The sequence below is a fragment of the Mauremys reevesii genome, linkage group 4 (genome assembly GCF_016161935.1).
Source record: "Mauremys reevesii isolate NIE-2019 linkage group 4, ASM1616193v1, whole genome shotgun sequence".
In the NCBI taxonomy this organism is placed as follows: Eukaryota; Metazoa; Chordata; order Testudines; family Geoemydidae; genus Mauremys; species Mauremys reevesii.
In genome coordinates this window covers 11,410,600-11,436,742 of record NC_052626.1, presented here as the reverse complement: position 1 = coordinate 11,436,742, position 26,143 = coordinate 11,410,600, and the positions used below count along the sequence as shown (strand labels likewise).

Sequence of the window (26,143 nt, the reverse complement as noted above, 5' to 3'; positions counted from 1 at the left end):
AGGCAATACAAAGTTAAACATAAAAGTGACTTAATACCAACTCCTTAGTTTAGATTTGTCAATGCAAAAAGGGGCAGGGACCATGTCTTGGCAACAAAGACAAAGAACCCCAAGAAACCCTGATTATGCCTTTTTTTGCTAGACTCTATTTGAAGTACTATTTGAACTGTTTTCATGTTAATGACATTCTCATCTTGTTGCAAATTCATGACATTCCCCCCATGCAACAAAGTGAGACTACCAATTTTTTGATACCAATGTGTACAGCTTCAGTATCTTCTGTAGTGAACGCTGTGTGATACTGTAGCAATATTAGACTATTGTAGACAGCACACTTTTAAAAGAAAGTTGCACCCATTTTGCTCAGCATTCTGAAAGTTTGCATGGTGAGAACCACTTCTTGCCACGGCTAGACGGAATTGTATTTGAATTTTGCTCAAAAGTGGTATTTGTGCAACAGCCGGTATGAGCTATTGTAAGCTAGGTTTTAATCTGCTTTTAATATTTAAATAGTAGGTGTTTTCAGATTTGACCAGCAAAGGACTTCTCTTTTGCTGTTTTTTAAACAATGAAACAAGACAGATTGGTTTGCAATTTCCAACACTGGACCCCCTACATAGTCTCCAACAGTTGGTAACGGGACATGAAGTATCTCCTCTCTGGATATTAGTGCCAAATGAACCAAAGCAGTTACCATTTGATAGGACACCAAAACACCTATTGGAAACAAGTTTGTGGTGACGGTTCAGTTTCTAGTGGACTGAAGTCCATATCACTGAAATCTTAACTACAATTGGCACCTATTGACAGTATATTCACAAGAGGCCAAGCAATGATTGATTAAGCAGAGTCAACAATATTCTTATCCCTAGAAGTTTTTGAATCAGAACAAGCATGAATTACATTACAGGGCAGTATGGTAGAAACATGCACTGCCGCTGACCATAACATACCTGTTCTGTAAATAAGAGTCTTCAATTTACATTGATTCTGGCACCATTTTAGAGGATTCATTTCATTTTAGAAATGGAAAAAGTGAAAAGCACAAATGGTGTCCACAAGCAGAGAACTTCCACGTGCCAATTTTAATTTTAAAAAATCTTTATTTTCAAATACAATTCACAATTTGTACATGGTGAGAAATGCCTGTCACCATGTGAACGTTTGTCTGTGCAAAATAAGGCTGGCTTTCCTTTAAATCCAGTTTTCCTGCAAGGGGATCTTTTCCAAACATTACAGGAGGTAGGGTTTTTAAATGTACAGTAATTATAACAATTAAAAAACATGACTCTAACCAAACCCTAAAAACACAGTGTAATAAGGCAAATCTGAAGATTACACTCAGTACAGAAGAGCAGACTCATTGAGAGTTCATCTTTTTTTCCATGGGTTGCCTAGGTTCTTCCATTTATATAAATAAACCAATGTCATCTTTTTTCAGGATGAAATACAATCCATTTATAAAGTTGGTCATATATCACACTGGTCAATCAGGAGAGCATAAACACAGCATTACCGCTGAACAAGTTGACGGCTTTTGGTAAGACCTATGTATCCCATTTAAAAAAGGGAAGTCCCTTCCCTGCTACATTTATTTTAAAGGGGCAGGGCGGAAAAAAAAAGCCCCCCCCTCCCCAAATAACTTATCTCAAATAAGTTTTGAGAAGGTGAGAGCAGCTAAAAATGGATACAATACACCTTGACATTTATTTCAAAGATCTAGAACCGAAGATTGAAGCATTTTAGAACACTGAAGCAAAGCAATCTGAATCCAAATCAAAGTGAAAAAAATTGTTCTATTTTAAAAAAGCTGTTCCTCAGAGCTTCTAGTGATAATTTTGATTAAATAAAATCATACCAATTTACATTAATTTTCTATATATTTTTTTAAAATCCCTCTTTTAAAGAAAAAGTGCATCCAAAACCAGCAGAGATTTACTGGTGACATCAGGTTCTTTTTTTAGCAGCTACTCAAGGTTTTTCAAAATAGCTTAACACTTCTTGCTATAAGAAAAGACGGGCTTTCCAAACCCTTTTCTGGGAGAAGTATCCAAATTATAAAAATCTGAAATAATTTATTATCAAATTCAGAATTTAAATAAAAGCAGAAGTTTGCTTGCAAAGACAATTGAAAAAAGTAAAAGAAAAAAAAGCATGCACTCAAAAATTAGAGGTGAAGACAAATATACTTATCTATACAGGCACTGGCAGACGCAATTTAATTGTTACTGTTACTCATTGTAACACACACCCCACCCTACAATACATTTTTTCATTCACTAATCACTGAGGTACCAATATTTAAGAATGGAAAAGTCAATATTGAAAATAAAACCTAAAATTGAAGCCTTTTTCCAGAAAACTATGGCAAGTTTTGTATGAAATGTTAGTATACTTATAGAATTTTACAATCTACATTGGCTTTTTTCTGGAACCAAGCGTTGCGTTCCACATACAGTTTCTTTGATCAAGTGTTCACTATGTATGTAATACAGTCAGTAGACTTGCAAATGAATGAACATATCTTGGCTATCAACTGGCACATCTTGCTGGTACCAAAAGAACTCGAAGTTTGAAACAATCTGTTTTAATTCAGAACAAATGCGCCATGCCAAAGTGCAACAAATATGTGCGACACTCAATGAGACACTGACAGATAAGAGCTGCATGGAAATTACAAAGTCCACCTGCAAAGCAATTCTGTACAAATTGCATTGCATGCAAAGGACAACTCTGTGTTGTTGGGAAGTCAGTTGATTGATGTGATGGTTTCTTTTAACGCAGCCACAGTTTAAGACGCAGTGCATCAACTCCATTTAAATAGTATCTGAACAGCCTCTTATCTCGCACAAAACCAAGATTTTCATAAAGTTTCAAAGCAGACTTGTTTGTGATCTCTGTTTCCAAGACAACCTTTAAAGACAATGAAAAAAAAATAAGTCAATTTTGAGAAGAGTTGCATTGTTTCAGAAAAATTATTTACACAGCTATCTGTTCGGTTTTAAAACTCTTCTAGATTAATCGACTAATGGGAGGAGGGGGGCAATTTACCCATAAACAATTTGTTGATAGAATTTAGTTTTTCTGTTCATTAATTGTCCAAATAGAACCCAATTTTTAAAAATGTTGCAGTTATTCAACATCGATTAAAGTTTTGTGCAATCAAATTTCATCTGTTTGCTGTATTGCTTCAATCAAGTATTTGATATTTGGAATTTATTACTCAAATTGAATGGCTAGATACCTAAGTCACATGGTACCCTTTCAGTTCTTTCAAAGAATGCTCTAACCTTTGTAAACTAATTACACTTTGCCCCAAACAAGTTTAGCTACGTGATTAAACAGATATGGCAACAGATCCAAGTTTAGCTTTCCATGAACATTTGTTAGAACAAATATTTACATGAACATTTTTTATGTACAGAAAAAGAAGTACAAACTCAAATCAAAATTCTAGGCAGATCCCAGACCCCTAAAATGGCTGCTTTCTGCTGTATTGAGAATTTGAAAGTGGAAGGAAGCTTGGGTGAAAGTGATCGTGAAATGGTAGAGTTCATAATTCTAAGGAATGGTAGGAGGGAGAACAGCAAAATAAAGAAAATGGATTTCAAGAATGCACTTTAGCAAACTCAAGGAGTTGGTAAGCAAGGTCCCATGGGAAGCAAGTCTAAGGGGAAAAACAATTGAAGATAATTGGCAGTTCTTCAAAGAACATTATTATGGGCACAAGAGCAAACTACCCCACTGCGTAGGAAAGAAAGTATGGCATGAGACCATCCTGGCTTAACCAGGCGAAATCTTTAGTGATCTAAAAATCAAAAGAGAGTCCTACAAAAAGTGGAAACTAGGTCAAATTACAAAGGATGAATATAAACAAATAAACAAAATAACAATTATGTAGGGACAAAATTACAAAGGCCAAAGCTCAAAACGAGATCAAACTAGGTAGAGACATAAGAGGAACAAGAAAACATTCTACAAATACATTAGACGCAAGAGGAAGACCAAGGACAGGTCAATGACGGGGGGGGGGGGGGGAGGAGGGGGTTGGACAATAACAGAAAATGTGGAAATGGAAGAGGTGCTTAATGACTTCTTTGTTTCGGTTTTCATCAAGAAGGTTGGTGGTAATTGGATGTCTAACATAGTGAATGCCAGTGAAAATGAGGTAGGATGAGAGGCTAAAATAGGGAAAGAACAAGTTAAAAATTACTTAGACAGTTAGATGTCTTCAAGTCACCAGGGCCTGATGAAATGCATCCTCGACTACTCAAGGAGCTGACTGAGGAGATAGCTGAGCCATTAGCAATTATCTTTGAAAAGTCATGGAAGACGAGAGAGATTCCCAAAGACTGGAAAGGGCAATTATAGTGCCAATCTATAAAAGGGAAATAAGGGCAACCCGGGGAATTACAGACCAGTCAGCTTAACTTCTGTACCCGGAAAGATAATGGGGCAAATAATTAAGCAATCCATTTGCAAACATCTAGAAGATAATAAGGTGATAAGTAACAGTCAGCAAGGATTTGTCAAGAACAAATCGTATCAAACTGACCTGATAGCTTTCTTTGACAGGGTAACAAGCCTTGTGGATGGGGGAAGTGGTAGACATGGTATATCTTGACTTTACTAAAGCTTTTGATACTGTCTCACATGACCTTCTCATAAACAAACTAGGGAAATGCAACCTAGATGGAGCTATTCTAAGGTAGGTGCATAACTGGTTGGAAAACCAGTCATCAGTGGTTCACAGTCATGCTGGAAGGGCATAATGAGTGGGGTCCCGCTGGGATCAGTTCTGTTCAATATCTTCATCAATGATTTAGATAATGGCATAGAGAGTACACTTATAAAGTTTGCAGACAATATCAAGCGGAGAGGAGTTGCAAGTGCTTTGGAGGATAGGATTATAATTCAAAATGATCTGGACAAACAGGATAAATGGTCTGAAGTTCTTATTGCATTTGTAAATAAGATAAAATTCAAAGTACTGCACTTACGAAGGAACAATCAGTTGCACATGTACAGAATGGGAAATGACTGTCTAGGAAGGAGTACTGCAGAAAGGGATCTGGGGGCCATAGTGGACCACAAGCTAAATATGAGTCAACAGTATAACACTGTTCGGGGGCGGGGGGAAGTGAATACCATTCTGGAGTGTATTAGCAGGAGTATTGTAAGCAAGATACGAGAAGTAATTCTTCCACTCTACTCCGTGCTGATTAGGCCTCAGCTGGAGTATTATGTCCAGTTCTGGACGCCACATTTCAGGAAAGATATTGAGAACTTGGAGAAAATCCAGAGAAGGGCAACAAAACTGATTAAAGGGCTAGAAAACATGACCTATGAGGGAAGATTGAAAAAATTAGGTTTGTTTAATCTGGAAAAGAGAAGACTGAGAGGGGACATGATAACAATTTTCAAGTACATAAAAGGTCGTTACAAGAAGGATGGAAAAAATTGTTCTTCTTAACATCTGATGATAGGACAAGAAGCAATGGGCTTAAATTGCAGCAAGAGAGGTTTAGATTGGACATTAGGAAAAACTTCCTAACTGTCAGGGTGGTTAAGCACTGGAATAAATTACCTAGGGAGGTTGTAGAATCTCCACTGGAGATTTTTAAGAGCAGGTTAGACAAACATGTCAGGGATGGTCTAGATAATACTTAGTCCTGTCATGAGTGCAGGGGACTGGATTAGATTCTATATAGGGAAATTCCCGAGTGTCACACAGTTTGCCCTACACCACTCCCAGACACTCCCGACATAGGTTGAGCATGAAGAGCTGTTTTCTTCTATTCCCTTGTGCTCTGGCAATTGCTGGATGTGGAAAGGCCCCCTGGAAAGTATGGCAGCCATGTATAATTTACAGCAAACCTGAGCCTGGCCCAAGTTACACTGAGAGCCAAATTGGCCCCAGGCATGGAGGAGTACAAAGGTGTCATAAAATCAGCGTTGGTTCCACTCTTCTTCCCCTTTTTTCAGCTGCACTGAGCAGAGCACTGGCACATCAGAGAATTTAGCCCTCATCTAAATTTGTAAAATACACACACATTTTCACAAAATTCAACCAAAACTCAAGCAGATCTTATTTTAACACTAAAAATGGTTTGTGTATGCACAAGAACACACAATATTTGCTCACCAAAATGAAAATGACAAACTCTTCAGATTACAGATTAATCCATGATCAAGTGAATTTACGTATTAAATACAAAAAAGCATTTAATACTATAATGATGTGCATGCTATAGAGACCACAGAATTAAAGCAACATTTTGCACAATATTTGCAGCAAACTAGGAATCAGCTCTCTTGTTGAAGCTCAAGAAAGAGCTTCTAAAGCTGTCAAACCGTAGCATTTCACATCCACTTTGCACAGGTAGAAATGGCTACACAAAATACAAGACAATGGAAAAGACAGGGCCCAAATGTACAAGCAGCCACTTTAATTTAAAATGTGCTCACCATGAACTCTGAATGCGTATACTAAAACGTAATACATAGCCATTCAATTTACATGTTTGACTAACGGCCAAATCTAAAACATCTCCGACCACATATTCCAGCCATTCATCCCCACCTTAATCCCCCCACAAATAAACCACATCCTGGGATAGGCACCGCAGGAAAATTAAAAGGAAGAGAAGGCTAAAATAATTCATTTTTTTAAATAAGCAAAGACAAACTGATGTAAAATTAAAAAAAAAAATATCCAGGGTGATTAAAACATGGTGGTCAGTTTGCTGTATCTATATTTGTGAGACATGTTAATTCAATTCTAAGCCTCCTGGAAGAATTAGACATTGAGTTTCTGGTTTTCAATACACCTTGTACTTCACTGGAATCATATTATCAGGACTTCTGACTGGGCTCATTAGTACTACCATATTAATTTGAATTGATTAACTAAACATTGACTCAATCACTTATTGAAATAGTAACTTAGAACTAAAGAATCAATCCTTATTTTCTACTTAATTACAATTAAAAGCCTTAAATTGCTTCTGAGCTCAGATTAAAGCCAAGCATTGTAGAGGTCAGGAAATATGACCCACATAAGTAACACTGAGAAGGAAGCTCCTTGTCTTTTGAAATCTGTCTACAAACAGCATTCATTCTCACTAAAGTTTAGCAACTTGGTGGAGTAATATAACATGCCTGTGTCCAGTTTCAACTTTGCATATTCATGACGACTTGCAAGCAACGCCAAAGGGCTGCCAACCACACCTGCAAGTCACTTATTTAAGAGTGGTTAAATGTTGAAATTCAGGTTTGCTGGAATCCCAATACTTCAGTTCTCCATTCTCCAAGACACAATGAAATAGACAATATTGAAGTACACTTGTTTACATCAGACCATAAGAAGGGATAGATCGTGTCATACAAAGTGAAAAATTACTGAAAAAATTAAATAAGGCAGGGAGCTCTGATTTTAAAAATGCCAGCTTTTTCAGGGTGGAGAAGAAAAACAAAAAGGCTGACTTCTGATGCTCTACAAAGCAACAGCAGCTCTACGTAGGTTCTTTTATAACACACATAACCATGGAATCTGAGGGTTTAAGTATTTTTTGTCCCCATTTTACAGATGGGAAAACTGAAGGGGATAGGTTAAATAATTAGAGTACAGCAAATTACTGGTTCATCCAAGAATAGAACCCTGGCCTCGTTACTCCTAGCTAGTGCCTTGGCCACTGGACCATGCCATCTCATTACTATTGATACTTCCAGTTTAGAAGGCTAGTGTAATCTCATGTAATTTTAACCTTCAATTAAGTATAAAATTGATCAACTATACTGCTGGAAAAAGTTTAATATTAAACACCAAACAAACAAGATATATGTACCTTGCAGACAAGAAGGACCTAAGTCACCCTGCTTGAATAAACGATATGCAAGTGATACTGGAATGTATCTCTGTACATAATCAAGAAGCCCAATTACATTCTCTTGGTTGTTTTTGTTCATGTTTCATTTGGTTTGGAGGGGTGAGGCTGTGCAAAGACTTGTCCCATTCCTGTATTCAGTTTCAAATGCAAGACTGTGTGTTCAGTGTTCCCACTCACTTCTGTCCTAGAGCATCTCCTACAACCAATATGCTTTCGATGTACAAGTATGCCTGTTAATTCTTTTAATAACACGGAATCAGCATCTCCTCTATCCATCTGCATGAGTCCAGATGCATAAAGTTTCTGAAGAAAGTTCATATTTCCTATGAATAATCTGAAATATTTCATGATATCATACATCATCCTTTACAACATATACAATAAAAAGGCCACATTATGACGCAACATTTCATGCAACTAGATTCCTGGACTCTCAAGTTTTGCTGACTTAAAGTTATGATCCCAGTGAGATAAATAAAGTGTCACACTTTATTGTTTAGTAGGTGTATTTATGATGCTAAAGACCAACCTAGCTGGTACTAGCATTCATGGTGACTTTCAGCTGTGGCATGTTATCTGGTTCAGTGAGGCTGCTTGTGAAAAGCTGCAATTCCTTTTCACATTTTGTATAGGCAATTTTCTTTCCTAACTTTCAGAAAAATTGTGAGAATGTTAAGTATTTTTAGCATGTACTGCCAATTTATTTTGATTAGTTAGCAGTTATACAGTGCTATGAAGATGTAAGACCCTGTGCAAGTACTAAATGTTATACTTAGACGTTAACGGGCAATCCATTTTTTGCTTTAAAGAATCAAATTCCCTCAAGAAGGGAAAACAAATCTACAGGATGGCCCTAAGTGCTGCAATTTTTCAGCCAGATCTGCATTAAGGGGAGTTTTCAAACACAGAGTGGTTAAGTGGCCAACTCCCATTGACAGTCATTGAAAATACCCTCCCAAGATATTTTACTAATGAAATGCTTATAGCACCTAAGCAGTTGAGTATTCATGAAATCAAAAAGAGAGAGACATATTTGACTTTTTATCAAACCACTGAGTTTTCACTTTTAGCACAGTTTGGGGCTATGCAAATACAGTCACAGTAATTCATGTAATTATGTAATTCAGAGGCATAGCTTTTAAAATTGTTTCTGGTAGACCACATTTTCTACATATTGCTCTCAGATCACGCCAATAAATTATGCTAATTTACCAAAATCTACTATAAACTTTGCCTCATTTAGTTCCCCAAAATCTTTAGTCCACAATCTTGAATTATCATCATCAAAATTCACTATCATTAAGTATCTCAGGAAACCATAATGTCAAAAATTACATTAGTGAAATTTAGGGACTTGCCAGAATGTTAAATTTACACACATGGACACTAATTTCGGGGTTTTTCAAACAGGGGTTGCCGCTTGTGAAGGGAAAGCCCCTGGCGCAGGCCGGTGCGTTTACCTGCCCCATGCGCAGGTCTGGCCAATCGCGGCTCCCACTGGCCGTGGATCGCTGCTGCGGGCTGGAAGTGGCACGGGGCCGCACCACTTCCAGCAGGTCCCATTGGCCCAGAGCCGCGATCGGCCAGACCTGCGCACGGGGCAGGTAAACACACCGGCCCGGCCCGCCAGGGGCTTTCCCTACACAAGCGGCCACCCCTGTTTGAGAAACTCTGCTGATTTGGACTTAAATTTTACCTCTAGCTCAAAATGGCCTTTTGACCAAAGTATGTTAAGCACAAAGTGCCTTAGGCCATATCTTCACTTACTGAAAATCGACGCTGCTGTGATCAACGCAGTGGGGATCGATTTAACGGGTCTGGTGAAGACCCATTAAATCGACGGCAGCGCGCTCTCCAGTCTACTCCATCGGAATGAGAAGAGTAAGGTAAGTACACAGGCGCATGTCGACACAGCACAATGTAGTCACCGTGGTTAGTCGACCTAAGCTACGTCGACTCCAGTTACGTTATTCACGTAGCTAGAGTAGCGTAACTTAGATCGACTTACCATGGTAGTGTAGACAAGGCCTCAGATAGCTATTCTACCTTGGGACTTTGTATGTTTGCCTAGTTTGTTATCACTAGCAAGCAAAACAGAGATGAAACTTTTTACAGCTACCATTATGCTGTTGCAGCAAACTTTCAAACTCCACGAATGGGCACCACCATATACTTTAGGTACTAAATGTATATCACAGTTCACCTACTGTTCCCTAAGATCTACCCTTTGCTCTTCAATACTTTGAAAGGTGTTGTACAAACTTGTCAGATTACTTGCCCAAGTATTACGGGAACATGGTATTTTTGTCACCTTTGTTCCAATGTAAGATTTACAGATAAAGTTTCAAAGATGCATCTAAACATATTTAAGTGGGTGAACAAACAGGCACTTGGGAAAACCTGATGTTTGCACATAGGACAACATGCTCATTTTTCAAGCACGCTTTTGAACAAAAATAAGATTTTTTACATTTCTCTCCCTTACTGTTCACTATTCTGAGAAGCAGCAGTAAAACTGAACAATATTTGTTAATTTCTCTCTGCCACTTTTTGGAAAAAAACTAACAGCAGCAGAGGTACTGCAGCAATCTATAGGCTCAGGAAGACAAGCTCTAATGCTGCATCATTTCATACTTGCTTGGCTATGTACCAATCATAAGGACTAGAAACTTAAATAAGAATTAAAAAAACTTAAATTTTGCAGAAATGGGTGGTATGGGCTTCCTCGCTCATCAGGGGAAGCTTCCCACTCTCCAGTGATGAGTAGGTCTGTGGATTTTTCCAATCCTGGTCATGAGCGAATATATTAGGAGGTTCTGAAATATATTAGGAGGTTCAAGTAACCAAAGTTGTTATTGTTGCACCACAAACATCTGGAGGAAGTCACCTACGCCCAGACTTAGTGCCAAGGAAGAGAAAAAATATCAAGACATATTTGCTATATTACTGTAGATAGTTTATATATGTTAATATCGCATAATAATAAACACAATGAAACCTAGAACGTAGCACATTTTACGGGACAGTCTGAAAAGTATATAATTGACCTAACATGGAAAATTATTTATACAGCAGAGAGGCACAGCATTTAACAAAAATGAAATGGAAGGGTCCAGGTGTTGAGGAACTTGTAGTCGACATTAAATTTTACACAGTGATAAATAAAAACAATAAGGGGTATGGGACAAGGAGCACAAAGATTACAATAGGAAAAACTCATGAGATGTACTTAATATTATGTATGGGTCTTGTTAGTTCCTCTCATTTTGAAAAAATAATCATTTATTAATGAAGAAGGATGGTTGGGGCACTAGCCTGTGACTCAGGAGATCATGTTACAACTCCCTGCTGTGCTACAAATTTCCTGTGTGACCTTGGGCACGCTGCTTCACCTATCTGGGTCTCAGTTCCCCATCTAACAATGGTGATAATTGCACTTCCTATATCACAAGGCTGTTGTGACAAATACCATAGTATCTAAGAACCTCTCAATCTTTAATGTAACAGGGGAAATATTGCTATTTTTCTGTAAATGGTGATCATATTCAAGGCCATACTGGAGATCAGCAATGAAGACTGATAAAAATGAGGAAGTACTGAAGAGGTATTACTGAAGAGGTATTTGAACAAAGAAAGGGATGTATAGTGACAGGATCGGGAAGTATATTTCAAGAACAGAGGACGACATGGGACAAGACATGAGGCTGCTTATGGGAAAAGGAAATGGAGACTTATCAAGCTTCATTAAGTTGCCAAAGCGTAAGTCATAAGCAGGCAAGTGATAGAGAAGGACATGCAGTTAGAGCAGAGCTCTGAAGGGCCCTGGGGAGAAGGAGGGTTTCAATGAACTATAGAAAAAAATCTGAAGACCACTCAAGGAGGAGGTAGAGATAAGAGCTGTGGGGGAGGACAACTATTTTAGCAGAAGCACATGAGTTATAATTGAGAGGCACAATCCCAGAAATGAGAGGGCCAGAGGAAGAGGATGCAGTAATTGAGATGAGAGCTGACCATGGCATAGTCCAAGATATTGGCAATAAGAATGAGGGATAACAAGGAACAAGATTTCAAAAGGATTATACAAAAAGTGGCAGAGTTTATCAGTAGCCTTGATTTGGAGAGATACAAAATATAATATATCCTAGAAGGGATTTTTTTGTTTTGTTTTTTAAAGAAAACCTGAAATTTTTAGTTCAAATTTCCATAACATACCTAAATACTGCATTAGCAGGGTGCACAGCTAATCAGGATATCCAAAAAAGATCAAAGGACTGACTAACCTCCCTGAGGAACTATGAAGATGATTTAGTGTTTTAAATCACTTACATTAAGGACAACAGGCTCATGGTTCTATACTATTGGGTGTTAAGGAATAGATAGCTGGAATAAACAAAGCAGCCTGTGAAGAACCTTATTCTCTCCCTCTCTTATTTTTCCTCTTCACCCAATCATATTAAGACTACATTATTTACTTCTAATATAGTCAAATAGAACTCATAAGTTTTCATCTAGTTAGAAGAATTTTGCAAAAAAAGATACAAAGGGATATTAACAAAATGTAGGATACAGAAAGTAAAGTTTGATTTTATGATACTGCAATAGTTTTACTAAATTCTTTGAAGAGAATACACACTAAATCACTTCTATGATTTTGTGATAATTCTATGTTATTGGGAAGTACTCTGTATGGATTTCTTTTGGACAATTTGATGATACTGTGATAACACCATGTTTTACAGTATTACAGTTGATTCTGTTTCAGTATTTAACTTCACATATCCTGAATACAATGAAGAGTTAGGTACAAAAACCAACTCAAATTCCAAAACAAGTTCTCTCTGTTCAACAGTGGCCTTTATTCTGTTTGGGAGCCCGGAGCACATGAATCAAACTTCAGTAGATGTATCTAACTGTTTAGTGTAGTAAATATCAAAAGTGTTAACTCTTATTATTTGTACATTATGTTATAGTTAACTAAACTTCAGTTTGAAAAAATACTCCTCAGTTTGCCTTTTTGAAGGTATCCCATCTCCTACAATAAATGGAAGAGTTGCTTACAAGAAAATCAAGTGTCTAAAAGAATGCCTGTAAAATAAATCCATGTTTATGGAGAAGAACACAAACACTGCACAGAGTACTCCCTCAAAATTTTTGAGCACCTATAAAAAACTTACCTCGTCACAATCTCCTTCAACCATGGCATAAATAGCTTTCTTAACCAAATTTGTACCTGGAAAATAGATTAATAGCATTAAAGTAAAATATAGGTATAGATTTTTTAAAAAGATCTACATTCAGAGAATTACCATTTACAGATGACTAATTTTATTATATACATATATTATTACATCCACATATTCCATTTCAATGCACAGCACAGTGGCATATAATAATCACCATACCCGAAACTGGACTGCAGATTCACTGTTTGCTTTCAAGGTTTTGCATTAAAATTGCCTTTAAATATATACTAACTATTCTGTATTTGCAAAGACTTCTACATGGTGCCCGTGAGAACATAATAGGTCTATAAGTATTATATAACATATACAAGCTTCTCCTTGGAATCTGAAGGTCTTTTCTTTGCCAGGATGGTGTTATAAACAAGCCTCTCATGTTTATTACGTAAAATATGAGGATATTTTTAAAGATAAATTTCAAGACTTGTTTGATTCCCTTTTGTTGCACTTATGTTTGGAATCCCTCTTTAAGCATATTTGAGGAACATTTCTCTTGCAAAAGGATTGCCCTTTAAAGAAAAGAAAAACACACCCTGAAACTATCTATAGATTGTATATTTAAAATACCAACTAAATCACAGAATATCAGGGTTGGAAGGGACCTCAGGAGATCATCTAGTCCAACCCCCTGCTCAAAGCAGGACCAATCCCCAGACAGATTTTTGCCCCGACCCCTAGATGGCCACCTCAGGAATTGAACTCACAACCCTAGGTTGAGCAGGCCAATGCTCAAACGACTGAGCTAGCCCTCCCCCCATAGATATAGAGGATGAAATTTCACCTCTCACAAAGTTTGATATATGCTAGGGACAGGGAAAGGTAAATCTCCTAAGTGGTGGTACTCTTTGGGGGGGGGGGGGAAGACATCTTGAGAGGTACTGAGGGAAGGTACTTTGGATTTGCTTCACTTTAAAAAGAAGTGAAGCCGATGCTATTCTGATGTTGCATGAACAGAATATAGGAGAGGCAGAGAAGGGGAGAAGTCATGCAGAGACTGCATGCTTTGTGGGCATAAATGTAGCACTAGTTGGCATCCCCTTGTGCTCCCAAGGATATGCAGCTAAACTATGGGTGCCTCCTGCATGACAGTGCTCGACGGAGAGGAGCGAGAGTGATCTCCCTGTATCCTTTCCCCTACATACTACTGTGACTATATTAGGACAGTCATTATTGGCCCCAAACTTGAAAGCCTACGTAGGTTAGACATTGGCAAGATTTTGCTTTTATAAAAACCAAGAATACATTCAAGACTGTTTGTGCATTTGGGGTGAAACTTGTTTTGATGTTGTGCCATATTTGGAGGAGCTGCAGAAAGAGAAAGGAAATATTTTACAATACTGTCCTATATTTTCCTGTTGCAAGTCATGCTCTCTGTCCTCCATAACCAAAACAGACTTTAAACATATAGGAAGCAAGAATCTGCTCTGTAACAAATTAGTAGCAAAGCATATCCTTGTCCTGAAATGCTGACATATACATTTTAAGTTTCAAAAGTACTTGCAAAATAGAGGACAATGTTTCAGGATGGCCTATTAAAAAAAGTAGTTCAACATTGATTTAGTAAGTGAAGATAACAAGGAAGAAATTCCTGGCATGGATGTTAAGGAAACTGTCCAACTATCTCAAATTTGGTTGCCTCATAAGAAAAGAGATTTTTTAAAGTATACATGCTGTAATTAGCTATATTTATGGCTCCCCAAAGGGCAGTATGTGGCGCATTTGATCAAGAGGAGTCAGAGGAAGAATTTAGTAAAGCAGCTCACCAGGATAGTGAGTAGGAAGTTGGGAATAGGTTTATGTGCAAACATGGGTACACAAGTTATCCATTTCTTTTGCTATTTGGCACTGCCATTTTACAAGAGAAACTGAGGTCTCTGGGTATCTTTCATTTCAGACTTATGCCAAATTTACCAATTATTCAATACACCCAGGAATTTAAGTGCACATCAAGAACTCTCCAGGAAGGTAGCAAGTACATGTTGCTTGTCTAGACTTGGTTTTGGAGAGACTGCTACCACCAGAAAAATAGGACTTTTCTTGGGTAAACAGCCTCCTAGTTTAAAAAAAAAAAAAAGGTCAAGTAAAAAATGAAATAAAATTGTTCTTCATTTTTCATTGGAAAAACTAACTAGAATTAGTTATTGCAACGCCAAAGTTGTAAAATACAATATGTGACAATAGTAAGTGCAGACAGTCTCCAAACCACTTCAAGTTATTCTGAATTAAAGAAAAAAACTTTCTAGGAAAACAATCTTTTACCTCTGCAGAGCTTGTTATTTTTGTGGCAATCTTCTATTCCAAAAGTTACAACCATCCCAACAGGGTTATTAGAGTTTGAATAAGAACATGGAGAGGCTATTCTTACCAATGCCTTTTCTTCTGTATTTGGAATCCACTGCTAACATGGCTATATAACCTCTGCGGAACATCTTTTTGTGCATATCCAACTTGCAGACGATGGCACCTACACACTCCTCACCTACCATGGCCTTAAAGACAAACAAATATCTATGTACATTCTAAGTATGCAATATACAATAAATGCCAACAACAAAAAAGTGAATGTTTGCCTTTTAAATTACAATCTTACATACACAAAAGTAACAAATAATAGCTTGCACTATAAAATTATATATACAGTTCAAACATATATCCCAAGTACAGATGGGAAACTTTAATCAACACCACTCTTTATAGTGTTTCTCAAAGCGACATAAGAACCAGAGTTTACAGTCATCCCTCACAGAACTCCAATCGGAGCGGAATTTGTAAACAAAACAAGACTCCAGAAATAGGTCCTTCAATCTATCCTTATTTACTCACATTTAAAAATAAAGTCATGGCAGCCTGAGTAAAGGTAAGAGTATAAATAGGCTTAGAAGGATTAGATTTTTATCAACAATTTCACTGTACACATGGAAGCTGACAAAAATATTTCCATCAACAACAGCTAGGCAAAGCAAAGCAAAACAAAAATTAAAAACAAAACAAAAAACCACTGCCTGAGAACTTTGATTTATGGATATTTCCTTTGTATATTTTGACACGTTATGTTGACAATCTATGTTTTAACAGTCTCAGAGCCTACTGTCATTTAATAATTGCCTGACATTCCCCGCCCCGTAATTCCTTGCATCTGTGAAAATGTAAATAGATAAAAATAAAAAGTTTAAAAATAAACATTGATATTATCCATCAAAATTATAAAAAATCCAACTGAATTCTGTCAAGACTAAGCATGTAAACTACAAACTGAATTTATTTTTTCATGCAATTTCCATGTTTGTTTACAAAAGCTATGAAAAATTATACTTGTTTTTAGGTTTCTGTTAGCAATTTTTTAACCCCAAGAATATAATGGCTCCTATGAAACCTTTATGTTTTCTCTTTAACAAGCGTCACTTTTCATTCCAGTAACAAGGAAGAGAAACCATTCAGACAAAAATATTTTTACCAGTAATTTCATGCATTTCAAGTATCTTTAATTCAGAGTTCTCATTTACTTAAGAATTCCTCATTGACAGTTAGTCCCAGTGACATTTGTCATGAGAGACATGGTCATGATGACTTAGTCACTCTGAAATACTTTATATTATGAAATGTTAAATGTATATTAAATAAACAGAGTGATTATAATTGCTAACTGCATTCACACAGATTTAACATGAAATATATTGGGCCAGAGAAGAAAGAAACTCCTCAACGAGGCTGTGTATAAGTACAAAGATCCATCCAAGTGGCTCCTGTTGCAGTCCTTTTAATGGGCCTGCTCATGAGTGGTGAGTTATTATTGTGTGTACACAAATTCACTTGCCAAGAGCCCCCACTGAAGGAGAGGTGCAGCAACTGAGAAATTAGCAGTGGTTTCAGAGTAGCTCCATGACATGGGGGGAAAGATTTTATTCCCTTGACTATAACACTTTATTCAGACTATGTGTGCAGAGTATTTGGGCCCGAAGTGCATCAAGCACTGAAAGAAGTTTCTAAATTAAACTTAGCAAGAATAACTTTTTTCTTAATGTACCCAGAAGAACTTGTCTACAATTTAGACAAATGGCTTTAAAAATATCTGTTTAAAAAATGAGGGGGAGGGAGGATACTTTTGAGATAACACACACGTTACAAGTTGTTTTGCTTCGCATTTCAAAACCTAACAAGCAAATCAAGTTGGTTTCTTTCCATTTCTTTAAAAGAAAAAACACCTCATCAACACTAAGACCTAGTATGCCAAGTTTCAGCCCAAGGCAAGTTTTGTATATCTCAGCTCAGGCCCTGAGAAGCACAAGGCATTACAGTAAAACTGTTTTATCCAGCATGTTGGGGAACTAGTGGGTGCTGGTAAGTGAAAAATGACAGTTAATTAAGAGGAAGGGAGTTTGAATGCAAGGGGGGTGGAGGGGCGCGGCACAGGTGCACAGGCACAAAGGGAGTTCGTGGGTGTGGGAGGGGACTCGAGGCAGTGGGTTGGGGCGTGCTCACCTCGGGCGGCTACTTGCAAGCGGCGACTTATCCTAGTTGCTCCTAAGCGGAGGCAGCTCCGTGCACTGCCCCCACCCTGCCCCGAGTGCTAGCTCTGCAGCTACCATTGGCTGGGAACCACGGTCAATGGGAGCTGCGGGGGCAGTGCTTGCAGGCGGAGGCAGTGCGTAGAGCTGCCTGCTGTGCCTCCACCTATAAGCAGCCCGGACAGGTCACCACCTGCAGGGAGCTGCCCGAGGTGAGCGCTCCCCGGATCTGGCACCCTGCACCTCTCCCACACCTCAACCCGCTGCCCCGAGCCCCCTCCCGCACCCAAACTCCCTCCCAGAGCCCGCGCTCCACACTCGAACCCCCTGCCAGCCTTGCACCAACCAGACTATAAATTGGAATTTCAATTAAAATCAGAAATGCCAGTTTACAGAGCTTTTACTGTATATTGGAAGAACTGACAGACTCTTAAATAGTGCTGCTACAATTATGCAAAGTATCTGATGTGATCCCACACTTTGCTTTAAAGCAAACACACACCTCTTGCAAATTACTGTTCACCTAGAATCATACAGAAAACTTTATAGATAACATACTTGATACATGTTGAGAGAAGTGAAATTCAATATAAACAGGAAATAATGAATGTATATACCAACATTCCACTGGCTAGAAATAGTATTCATTTTTATTTAAAAATAAAAATGCATTACTGATCTAGCAATTCAGTGACACAAAACTGCAGATTCACTGATCTTTGTGGTTACTGTCAGAAAATAGTGATAAGTAACGAAGTGGTATTGCACATGTTTTTCAGAAGACCTTTTCCTGCAGTTCTTAGACAAGGTTCTCAGTGACTCCAGTAGCATTCTGCTTGCATAAGGACTGTAGGATCAGGCCCTTATTTCCCTTTTCCCTCTTACTTAAAGGTGAAAAGCCTACTCCAGCATGTAAAATTAACAGTTTAGTTCGCTGGCATTCTGAAGGGGAAAGTGGAAACAGACTAAATGAAAACAGACTGAAGCAAAAGTGAAATTTCCATACAGGATCATTTCAAAGCAAATGATTAAGAGCCAAATTCTGTTTTCAAATACGTGAATGCAGCTCCCAGTGAAATCACATGCAAGTTTTTAGCAGCAGATTTTGGCCCCAAGATACCAACTATTAAATATTTCCAGTACTAAAGATGTTTGTACTGAAAGATTATTTTTCAGACCTACATTAGTCTAAATCTCAAAGTGTTAACTTGCATAGATTCAATTTAATCATTTGTTACCTGTTTTTTTAGCAAGAAAATTTAAATATTTAACTGAAGAGATTATTTCATCTCATCCACGTATTACAAGTTATTACTACACTGTCTACATTTTGCTTCACAAGCTTCTACATATGGATTGGAATATTAACTAAAATAAAAACTCAATTAAGTCTTGAAACCAAAGGCCAGAAGTACCTTTCGGAGCCACATGATATGGTCTCAGGTTTTGCTAACATATCACCAACTGTGCAAAGAGAGGAAGGATGGCCCAGTGGTTAGGGCACTAGCCTTGGCCTTGAGAGCTCTGCCACAGACTTCCTGTCTGCCCTTGGGAGAGTCACTTAGTCTTTCTGTGTCTCAGTTCCTCCATCTGTAAAATGTGGGTAACAGCACTTCCCTACCTCACAAAGGCATTGTGAGGACAAACACATTAAAGACTGAGAGGTGCTCAGATAGAGTGCTGGGGACCATACAAGTACCTTAGATAGACAGAAGCAACAAAGTATTTCAGTTAAAAAAGTAACAAGCTCTGGGAGGAACTTGTTTTCTTAACTGAGTTAAGTTGAAATACAAAAAGAAATAGTTGTGGTAGAGTGCAAGACTGGCAGTCAGGTGTTCTAGGATCTATTCCTGGCTCTGCAGTGACCTTGCTATGAAGGTTTGGACAATTTCCTGGCCTCTCTATGGTTCAGTTTCAATGCCTTAGTTTTTCCCACTGAAAAGTAGGGAATACTTTTCTCAAAGGGGTCTTATGTTAATGTAAAATGCTTTGAGATCCTTGGATGGAATATGATACAGAAGAGCAACATATTAATAGTAATCATAAAAATCTCAATTATAATCATTAGGGATTTATACCCAAACACCTCTAGTCTCTTTACTGGAAGTATAAAAAAAATTACTTTTAGAACTTGTAGAATTCAGTTTAAACAGAACTCCTACTGCTGCTAACAACATGAAGTTGAGAACCCCATAGAAGTATAGAACTTGAGTAGGATCTATAGCTGATTTTTGTTTTTTGGGGGGGGGGATTTGCAAAAGGTATCAATAATCAGAAGGAAATCTACTTCTATATATTAAGCAACATGTCCTATTTTACCAAATTTTAGAAATATACCAGGGTTTGCTTAGCTTGCCCTTTATAAACTAAAATAAACACCTTCCCTAAGCCCTCTAATGGCAGCCATAAATGGGAGAAGTTTTCTAACTTTAACCATGCCAAAACTAAAAAAAGGAGCCACCATTTTTTTTTTAAATATATTCACAATTTTGTATGACGGATGAACCTGTTCTAATTAAAGATGTTTCGCACAAGGCTGAACTGGGGAAAAACATGTGGTCTTAAGTCATTTTTGATTGACAAATGATTGTCATACTTCATTTTTAATTTCCACCATTGAAGAGAAACTGGACTCTCAGAGATGAGAACAAAAAAAAAATTACACTTTCAAGGCATCTGCAACTCAAGATGGATGCCTCCTTTATCAGCGATAGCCACAAATCTGAGTTCCTACCTAAAGTCAGTTGTTGGGTCTAGTCATAGGCGAAGACTGTCAGTTTGACACGCCTCTCCTATGACAAGTCAACCTGTGGAATTCTTTGTTAGAGGATGTTGTGAAGGCCAAGACTACTGTATAACAGGGTTCAAAAAGAACTAGATAAGTTCATGGAGGATAGGTCCATCAATGGCTATTAGCCAGGATGGGAAGGGATGGTGTCCCTAGCCTCTGTTTGCCAGAAGCTGAGAATGGGCAACAGGGGATGGATCACTTGATAATTACCTGTTCTGTTCATTCCATGTGGGGCACCTGGCATTGGCCACTGTCGGAAGACAGGATACTGGGCTTGATGAACCTTTGGTCTGACCCAGTGTGGCCATTCTTATGGCTTGCACTAGCCTAGTCAATGCAGCCAAATCAATAACATGCTGGATGAAAGAACTGGTGATCCAACTTCCCCCCTACCCCCTCCAAAGCCAGTACTGGACTGTATTCCCAGCTGAGTTTTAAGTTCCCTCAATTTTTAATTTATACATGCTTGATTGGTTTCTTACAGCTTATAAATTTGAAATAAGGGCAAACAACTCAACGTTTCCTCTTTGCACTCATGAAGGCCAATTTCCATGTGTTCTACATTAGGAACCATGCATGCAGCATTCCTAGTCCACTCCCAAAGAGAACGTTCTGCTCATTTAGGTGCCCAAACATGTCAACTAGTTAGGATAAGTATGTTGCCCAATATGTTGAAGGTTTCAGCAAGGGATGATTCAGGAAAACATGCCATCTTGATCTTAACTGAGAGTGGACTTAGCACTTTATCTTGTGAAAGCCACCTCCCTTCAGCATGAAAGAAGTTGCTGGTGAAGAGAACCCATCAGAGCAATGCAAACAGTCAGGTATTCACTGGACAACTTTTAAGTTCACTTCTCTATAGGTTTCTTAAAGGAGTGTTGCAATCTTTGTGGAGTTTTCTTAACTGCCAAGTTCTTGCTGTGTAGGAAAAACAACAAAGCGTTGAAGCATTAGATGTGATGTTTTGGGTCTGCAGGACCAGGTCTCTATTCTTTCCTGTTGTCATCTTGACACTTCTCATGCAAATTACAACAGAATGCTCCCCACAAATGTGGAAACCTTTGATTCCTGAAATGTCTCAAATATGCATTTGTCTGTTGTGTGTATATGGCTCAGCTTTACAAAAAAGCAAGTCTTCAACAGTCCCTTTAAAAACAAACCTCACAAATGCTAAAATCTGTGCTGCATCAGAGGCATCAATTGACTCAGCACATTGAAAAGCTTAAGAAGTCTCTTTTCCCAAGTTTTGAAAGTAGCTGCTCTTGAACATCCTCATCCATGTTACTAATACAACACGAAACAGACTTATTTGATAAAGGCACCGTTTTCAATTTGTTAGCTGCATTAGACTAACATTTGAAGCCACAAGTATATGGTTTTCCACAACTGTATGTGCTTTACACTGTTGTGATTCAGAGATACCAAATCTGAAGGATATCTGTATCAACATTGCCAGTTTGAATACTCAAGTCTTGTTCTTTTAAGGCTTCAAGTTTTCTCAAAACACACCCTTAAAGATAAAGCTGAGGTTTCTTCTTTCCCCTTTGATGTTGCAATCAATTTAAAGACTTTATAGCTCCACAGCCAGCACTTCAGAGCACTCTACATGCTGGTTTTGAATCCATTGATGTAAAACCATGTCTCATGTGTCACATTCCCATATTTTCTTTGAGAATGTCACTGAATGACTCGTCACTGTCCTTTTCATGAAGCAGTCTTCCTAAATCATTCCTTGGCAAGAACTGAGCTCCACAGACTAAACAACACATCCTATATGATCATGCAATGCTCAACAGTGCCTTCTGGCCTGATTTCTGCTGACACATCCAGAGTCCCAATTCAGCGCTGTGCACACATATGGGTACTTGAGTTTCATGGCACACAAGTGTTTTTAATAGGACTTGTTTTGTATAAGGTAAATCCAGACACACTCAAGTACAGACTTCATACTATTTTATCAGAAGAATATCCTGCACTACTCTGCATCGAACCACTAACTGAGGTTCTTACATTCAACAATATGGTGGTCCAAATAGGATACACCATTATAAGGCTTCTGCTGTATATTCATTTTTACCAATTTCACATGTTTTGCACAAACTTCCCATAACCCCACTGTACCCCCTTGTAGAGGTCATAAGACCCACAGTTTTGGAAACCCTCGTACAAACCATCAAATTATGCCCAAGTTTAACACTGAAAATATAAGCACATAAGCACCAGTAATCCACAGTATAGTCACATCTTAGTCCCATGTAGTAATAATTATTCCTGAGTGAATATTTGCAAGCCACGTGTGATTAACAAATAGTATTGTACATGAAGGAGAAGAGTTTAATAACTTATCAGAAAGAACTTCTGCCTCCACAAAATTAGTTAACCCTGTCTGTAGTGTAATAGCTAGTCTTTAAACTGTTCCCAAAAGATCCATAAAATGTTTTTCCTCCTTTTACTTTGTATTCAACCTAATTTCACTATGATAACCTTTATAAAAATGTTTTCATACAAATGTTGGCTTTCCTTGTGTAAAATGAAAACTATCTATTATCAAGGACAATGTTTACAGGATCAAGGCCATAGATTTACACACATACTTTGTTTTAAACATAAGTATTCATGTGCATAAAGTCAAATGTGTGAAGAAATGTCTGCATTATTGAGGCACAAATGTTTCTCTAGACAACTTACATATGGGGCTCACACCCATATGATTAGTATATAACACTAAATTTTTCATTATTAAAAAGGCTTTAGAACTTATTAACAATGTTTTCTTTAAGATAAAGAAGTTCAAGCCACTGACAAAGGCAGACTAATGGACTATTAGTTTAAAATATAGCAGGCAGGAAACAAGACTGGATGTGTTATTAACTCAGTATTTGGACATAGCATGACTATTATGTTTTTACATATACTGTGACTTTTGCACTATAAGATAGTTGTATTTTGTGTTTCATTTTCTACTAGTTTTGTAGATAAAAAGTTTGATGTTTGCAAAAGCTTCAATTCCATGAAATCTGTCCATCTTATTACATTTACAATGTAACTCAGACTGTATCTTACAAGTCAACTGCTGTGCAAAACAGTCCAAAGTATCTTGAAAAAAGGTATCACAAAACTTGCTAGTTAAGTACTGTTATTTCAAGAAACTGAGGCAGAAAATGAAGAAATGAACTGCAAGAGGTCACAAAGAAAATCAGTGTCAACGGCTCTACCTGAATAATTCATGTATGAGTGTAACTATGTATGTATACTTTCTGTATTGTCTACACAAAGCACCACAGGTGCGCAGGGCACACGCTATCCATCCCATGATCATGAAAAGCATCAGTTGGCAGTTCAAGCTTCCCCATAAATTCCACCCCCTTCCAACCTGCTCCCTCTACCCCAGACCCTTCCCAATGTCTTCCCTCCTCCCCCGCCACTTACCAAAAAGCAAAGCTGTGGCCAGTTGTGGATAAAATACCTATACGTGTAAATGGAGTAGGGTTCAGACAGATCTTTGGTGATCAGTCTCATGATATCGGGCATCTGCAGCTCGGACTCATACCGCACGTATCGTATCGTTAGGTCCTCCTCGGGAGGAGAGTCCGTCCCCGAGCCTTTCAAACTGCAGGCGGCTGCTAAGGATGTGGAGAGCAGCAGCAGGGACTCCTCCTCCTCCGGCTCGTCCTCCTCCAGGCCAGGCCCCCCAGCCAGTCCATTGCGGGCTGCAGTGGCAGTCGCAGGCTGGCTCCTGTCCCCTGGGGCTGCCGGGGGCGCAGTCCTCGCCTGGGGCTCCGGGAGGTGGTTGGGGAGGGGGGACGAGCAAGGGGCTGCGGCAGGCGGCGGCTGTCCGGAGCCTATTGTTTTGCCGGCTCGCTTGTTCTCCGGCCCCTCGGCCCCCTCCGAGCCCAGGATCTTGCTCTTGAGGGAGGCTCGGAGGTGCCGCAGCTCGGGGCTGATGAGGCCGTTGAGCTGGTGGTTGTGATGCGGCGGGTGGTGGTGGTGGTGGAGGAGGAGGCGGTGCTGCTGCTGCGGCTGCGGCCCCCCCTTGCCGCCGCCGCCTCGCGGCTGCTCCTGGCCGCCCTCCTCTTCCTCCTCCTCGTCCAGGGCCCCGGGGCAGGCGGCGGCCCCCCCTCCTCCGGGGAAGGGGGAGAGGGCGTCCCCCGGCGGGGCCAGGAGGCTGCTCGGCCCGGGAGGTACCTCGGCCATGTCCTAGAAGAGAGACCGACACAGACCCAGAGAGAGGGAGAACGTGAGACGGGGCAGGCGCTTCCCGGGCCGGGCGGGGAGCGAACAAAGGTAGAGCCGGGCCCCGGCCCCGCCTCACATCGCCGCCGCCGCCAGCGGCGGCTGCCCGGGCTCCTGACCCCGCCGCCGGGCCGCTTCCCCCTCGCGGCCTCCTCCCCCCCCGGCCACTAACCCCAGCGTCTCGTCAGCTCCTCCTCGGCTCCCACTCTCCACTCATCCAGCGGCCGGAAAGCGAGCCCGCCGCTGTCGTACCCACGGCAAAGTTTCCTGTCAGGCGTTGCGACACTTCCCTGCCTGGCGGCTGGCCCTGGCGAGGGACGGGCGGGGGCTGGAACCGCGTGACAGCTGGAGAGGCCTCGGCCTGGGCGGGGACTGGGGAAAGGGGGGGCTGGGCAGCGCCTGCGTGTGGCGTCACTTGTGTCAGGCCCTAGAGAAACGGCGAGTCACCGGGCTTCTCGCCCGCCATGGGGCACGTCCCGCCGTTATCCCTAGAGCCCCCTCCCCCCCGCAGCCGTGGGGCTCGTCCCGCCGTTATTCCCAGCGCCCCCCCGCAGCCGTGGGGCTCGTCCCGCCGTTACTCCCAGCGCCCCCTCCCCCCCGCAGCCGTGGGGCTCGTCCCGCCGTTACTCCCAGCGCCCCCCCAGCCGCCGGGGGGCGCGGCCCGCCGTTATCCCTAGAGCCCCCTCCCCCCCGCAGCCGTGGGGCTCGTCCCGCCGTTACTCCCAGCGCCCCCCCAGCAGCCGTGGGGCTCGTCCCGCCGTTACTCCCAGCGCCCCCCCCCGCAGCCGTGAGGCTCGTCCCGCCGTTACTCCTAGCGCCCCCGCAGCCGTGGGGCTCGTCCGCCGTTACTCCCAGCGCCCCCAGCAGCCGTGGGGCTCGTCCCGCCGTTACTCCCAGCGCCCCCCCCCCGCAGCCGTGGGGCTCGTCCCGCCGTTATCCCTAGCGCCCATCCCCCCTCCTCCGCAGCCGTGGGGCACACACTGCTGTTATTAATCCCACTGGGCCAGTCACCAGCATCCCACCTCCAGCCATGGGGCCAGGGGCGGCTCCAGGCCCCAGCACGCCAAGCACATGCTTCGGGGGGTGCTCTACCGGTCCCCGGGAGGGCGGCAGGCAGCTCCGGTGGACCTCCCGCAGGCGTCCCTGCGGAGGGTCCGCTGGTCCCGCGCGGCTTCGGTGGAGCTGTGGGACCAGCGGACCGTCCACAGGCACGCCTGCGGGAGGTCCACCGGAGCCGTGGGACCGGTGATGGGCAGAGCGCCCCCCCGGGGCATGCCGCCCTGCTTGAGCTGCCCCTGCATGGGGTACCCACTGCTGCTATCTCTAGCACCCACCCCGCCGCCATGGGGTACACACTGCTGCTATTAACCCCACAGGGACAGTCATCACTCCTCCCCCCCCCCCAGCAATTGGGTACACTTTTTATTTACCCCAGAGAGACAGTCAGGAGCATCATCTCCCCACCTCCAGCCATGGGACACACTC

The 26,143-nt window shown here is 40.8% G+C and overlaps 1 protein-coding gene across 2 annotated transcripts; it reads right to left on the bottom strand.

Moving 5' to 3' along the window:
- Positions 1 to 1,083: 1,083 nt before the first annotated feature.
- Positions 1,084 to 25,146, bottom strand: NAA30 (N-alpha-acetyltransferase 30, NatC catalytic subunit). Of its 2 annotated transcripts, XM_039536769.1 has the most exons (6): positions 24,831 to 25,146; positions 23,855 to 24,622; positions 15,495 to 15,618; positions 13,064 to 13,119; positions 10,585 to 10,705; positions 2,781 to 2,913 (listed from the first exon to the last, which is right to left on the bottom strand). In XM_039536769.1, exons 2-5 carry the CDS (start codon positions 24,617 to 24,619, stop codon positions 10,622 to 10,624), a joined length of 1,029 nt encoding a protein of 342 aa, XP_039392703.1. In that variant the 5' UTR covers positions 24,620 to 24,622; positions 24,831 to 25,146; the 3' UTR covers positions 2,781 to 2,913; positions 10,585 to 10,621. The 2 variants fall into 2 exon arrangements, with proteins under 2 accessions (XP_039392702.1, XP_039392703.1); XM_039536768.1 differs by lacking the exon at positions 10,585 to 10,705 and having other exon boundaries at positions 1,084 to 2,913; positions 24,831 to 25,138.
- Between the last annotated feature and the right edge of the window lie 997 nt (positions 25,147 to 26,143).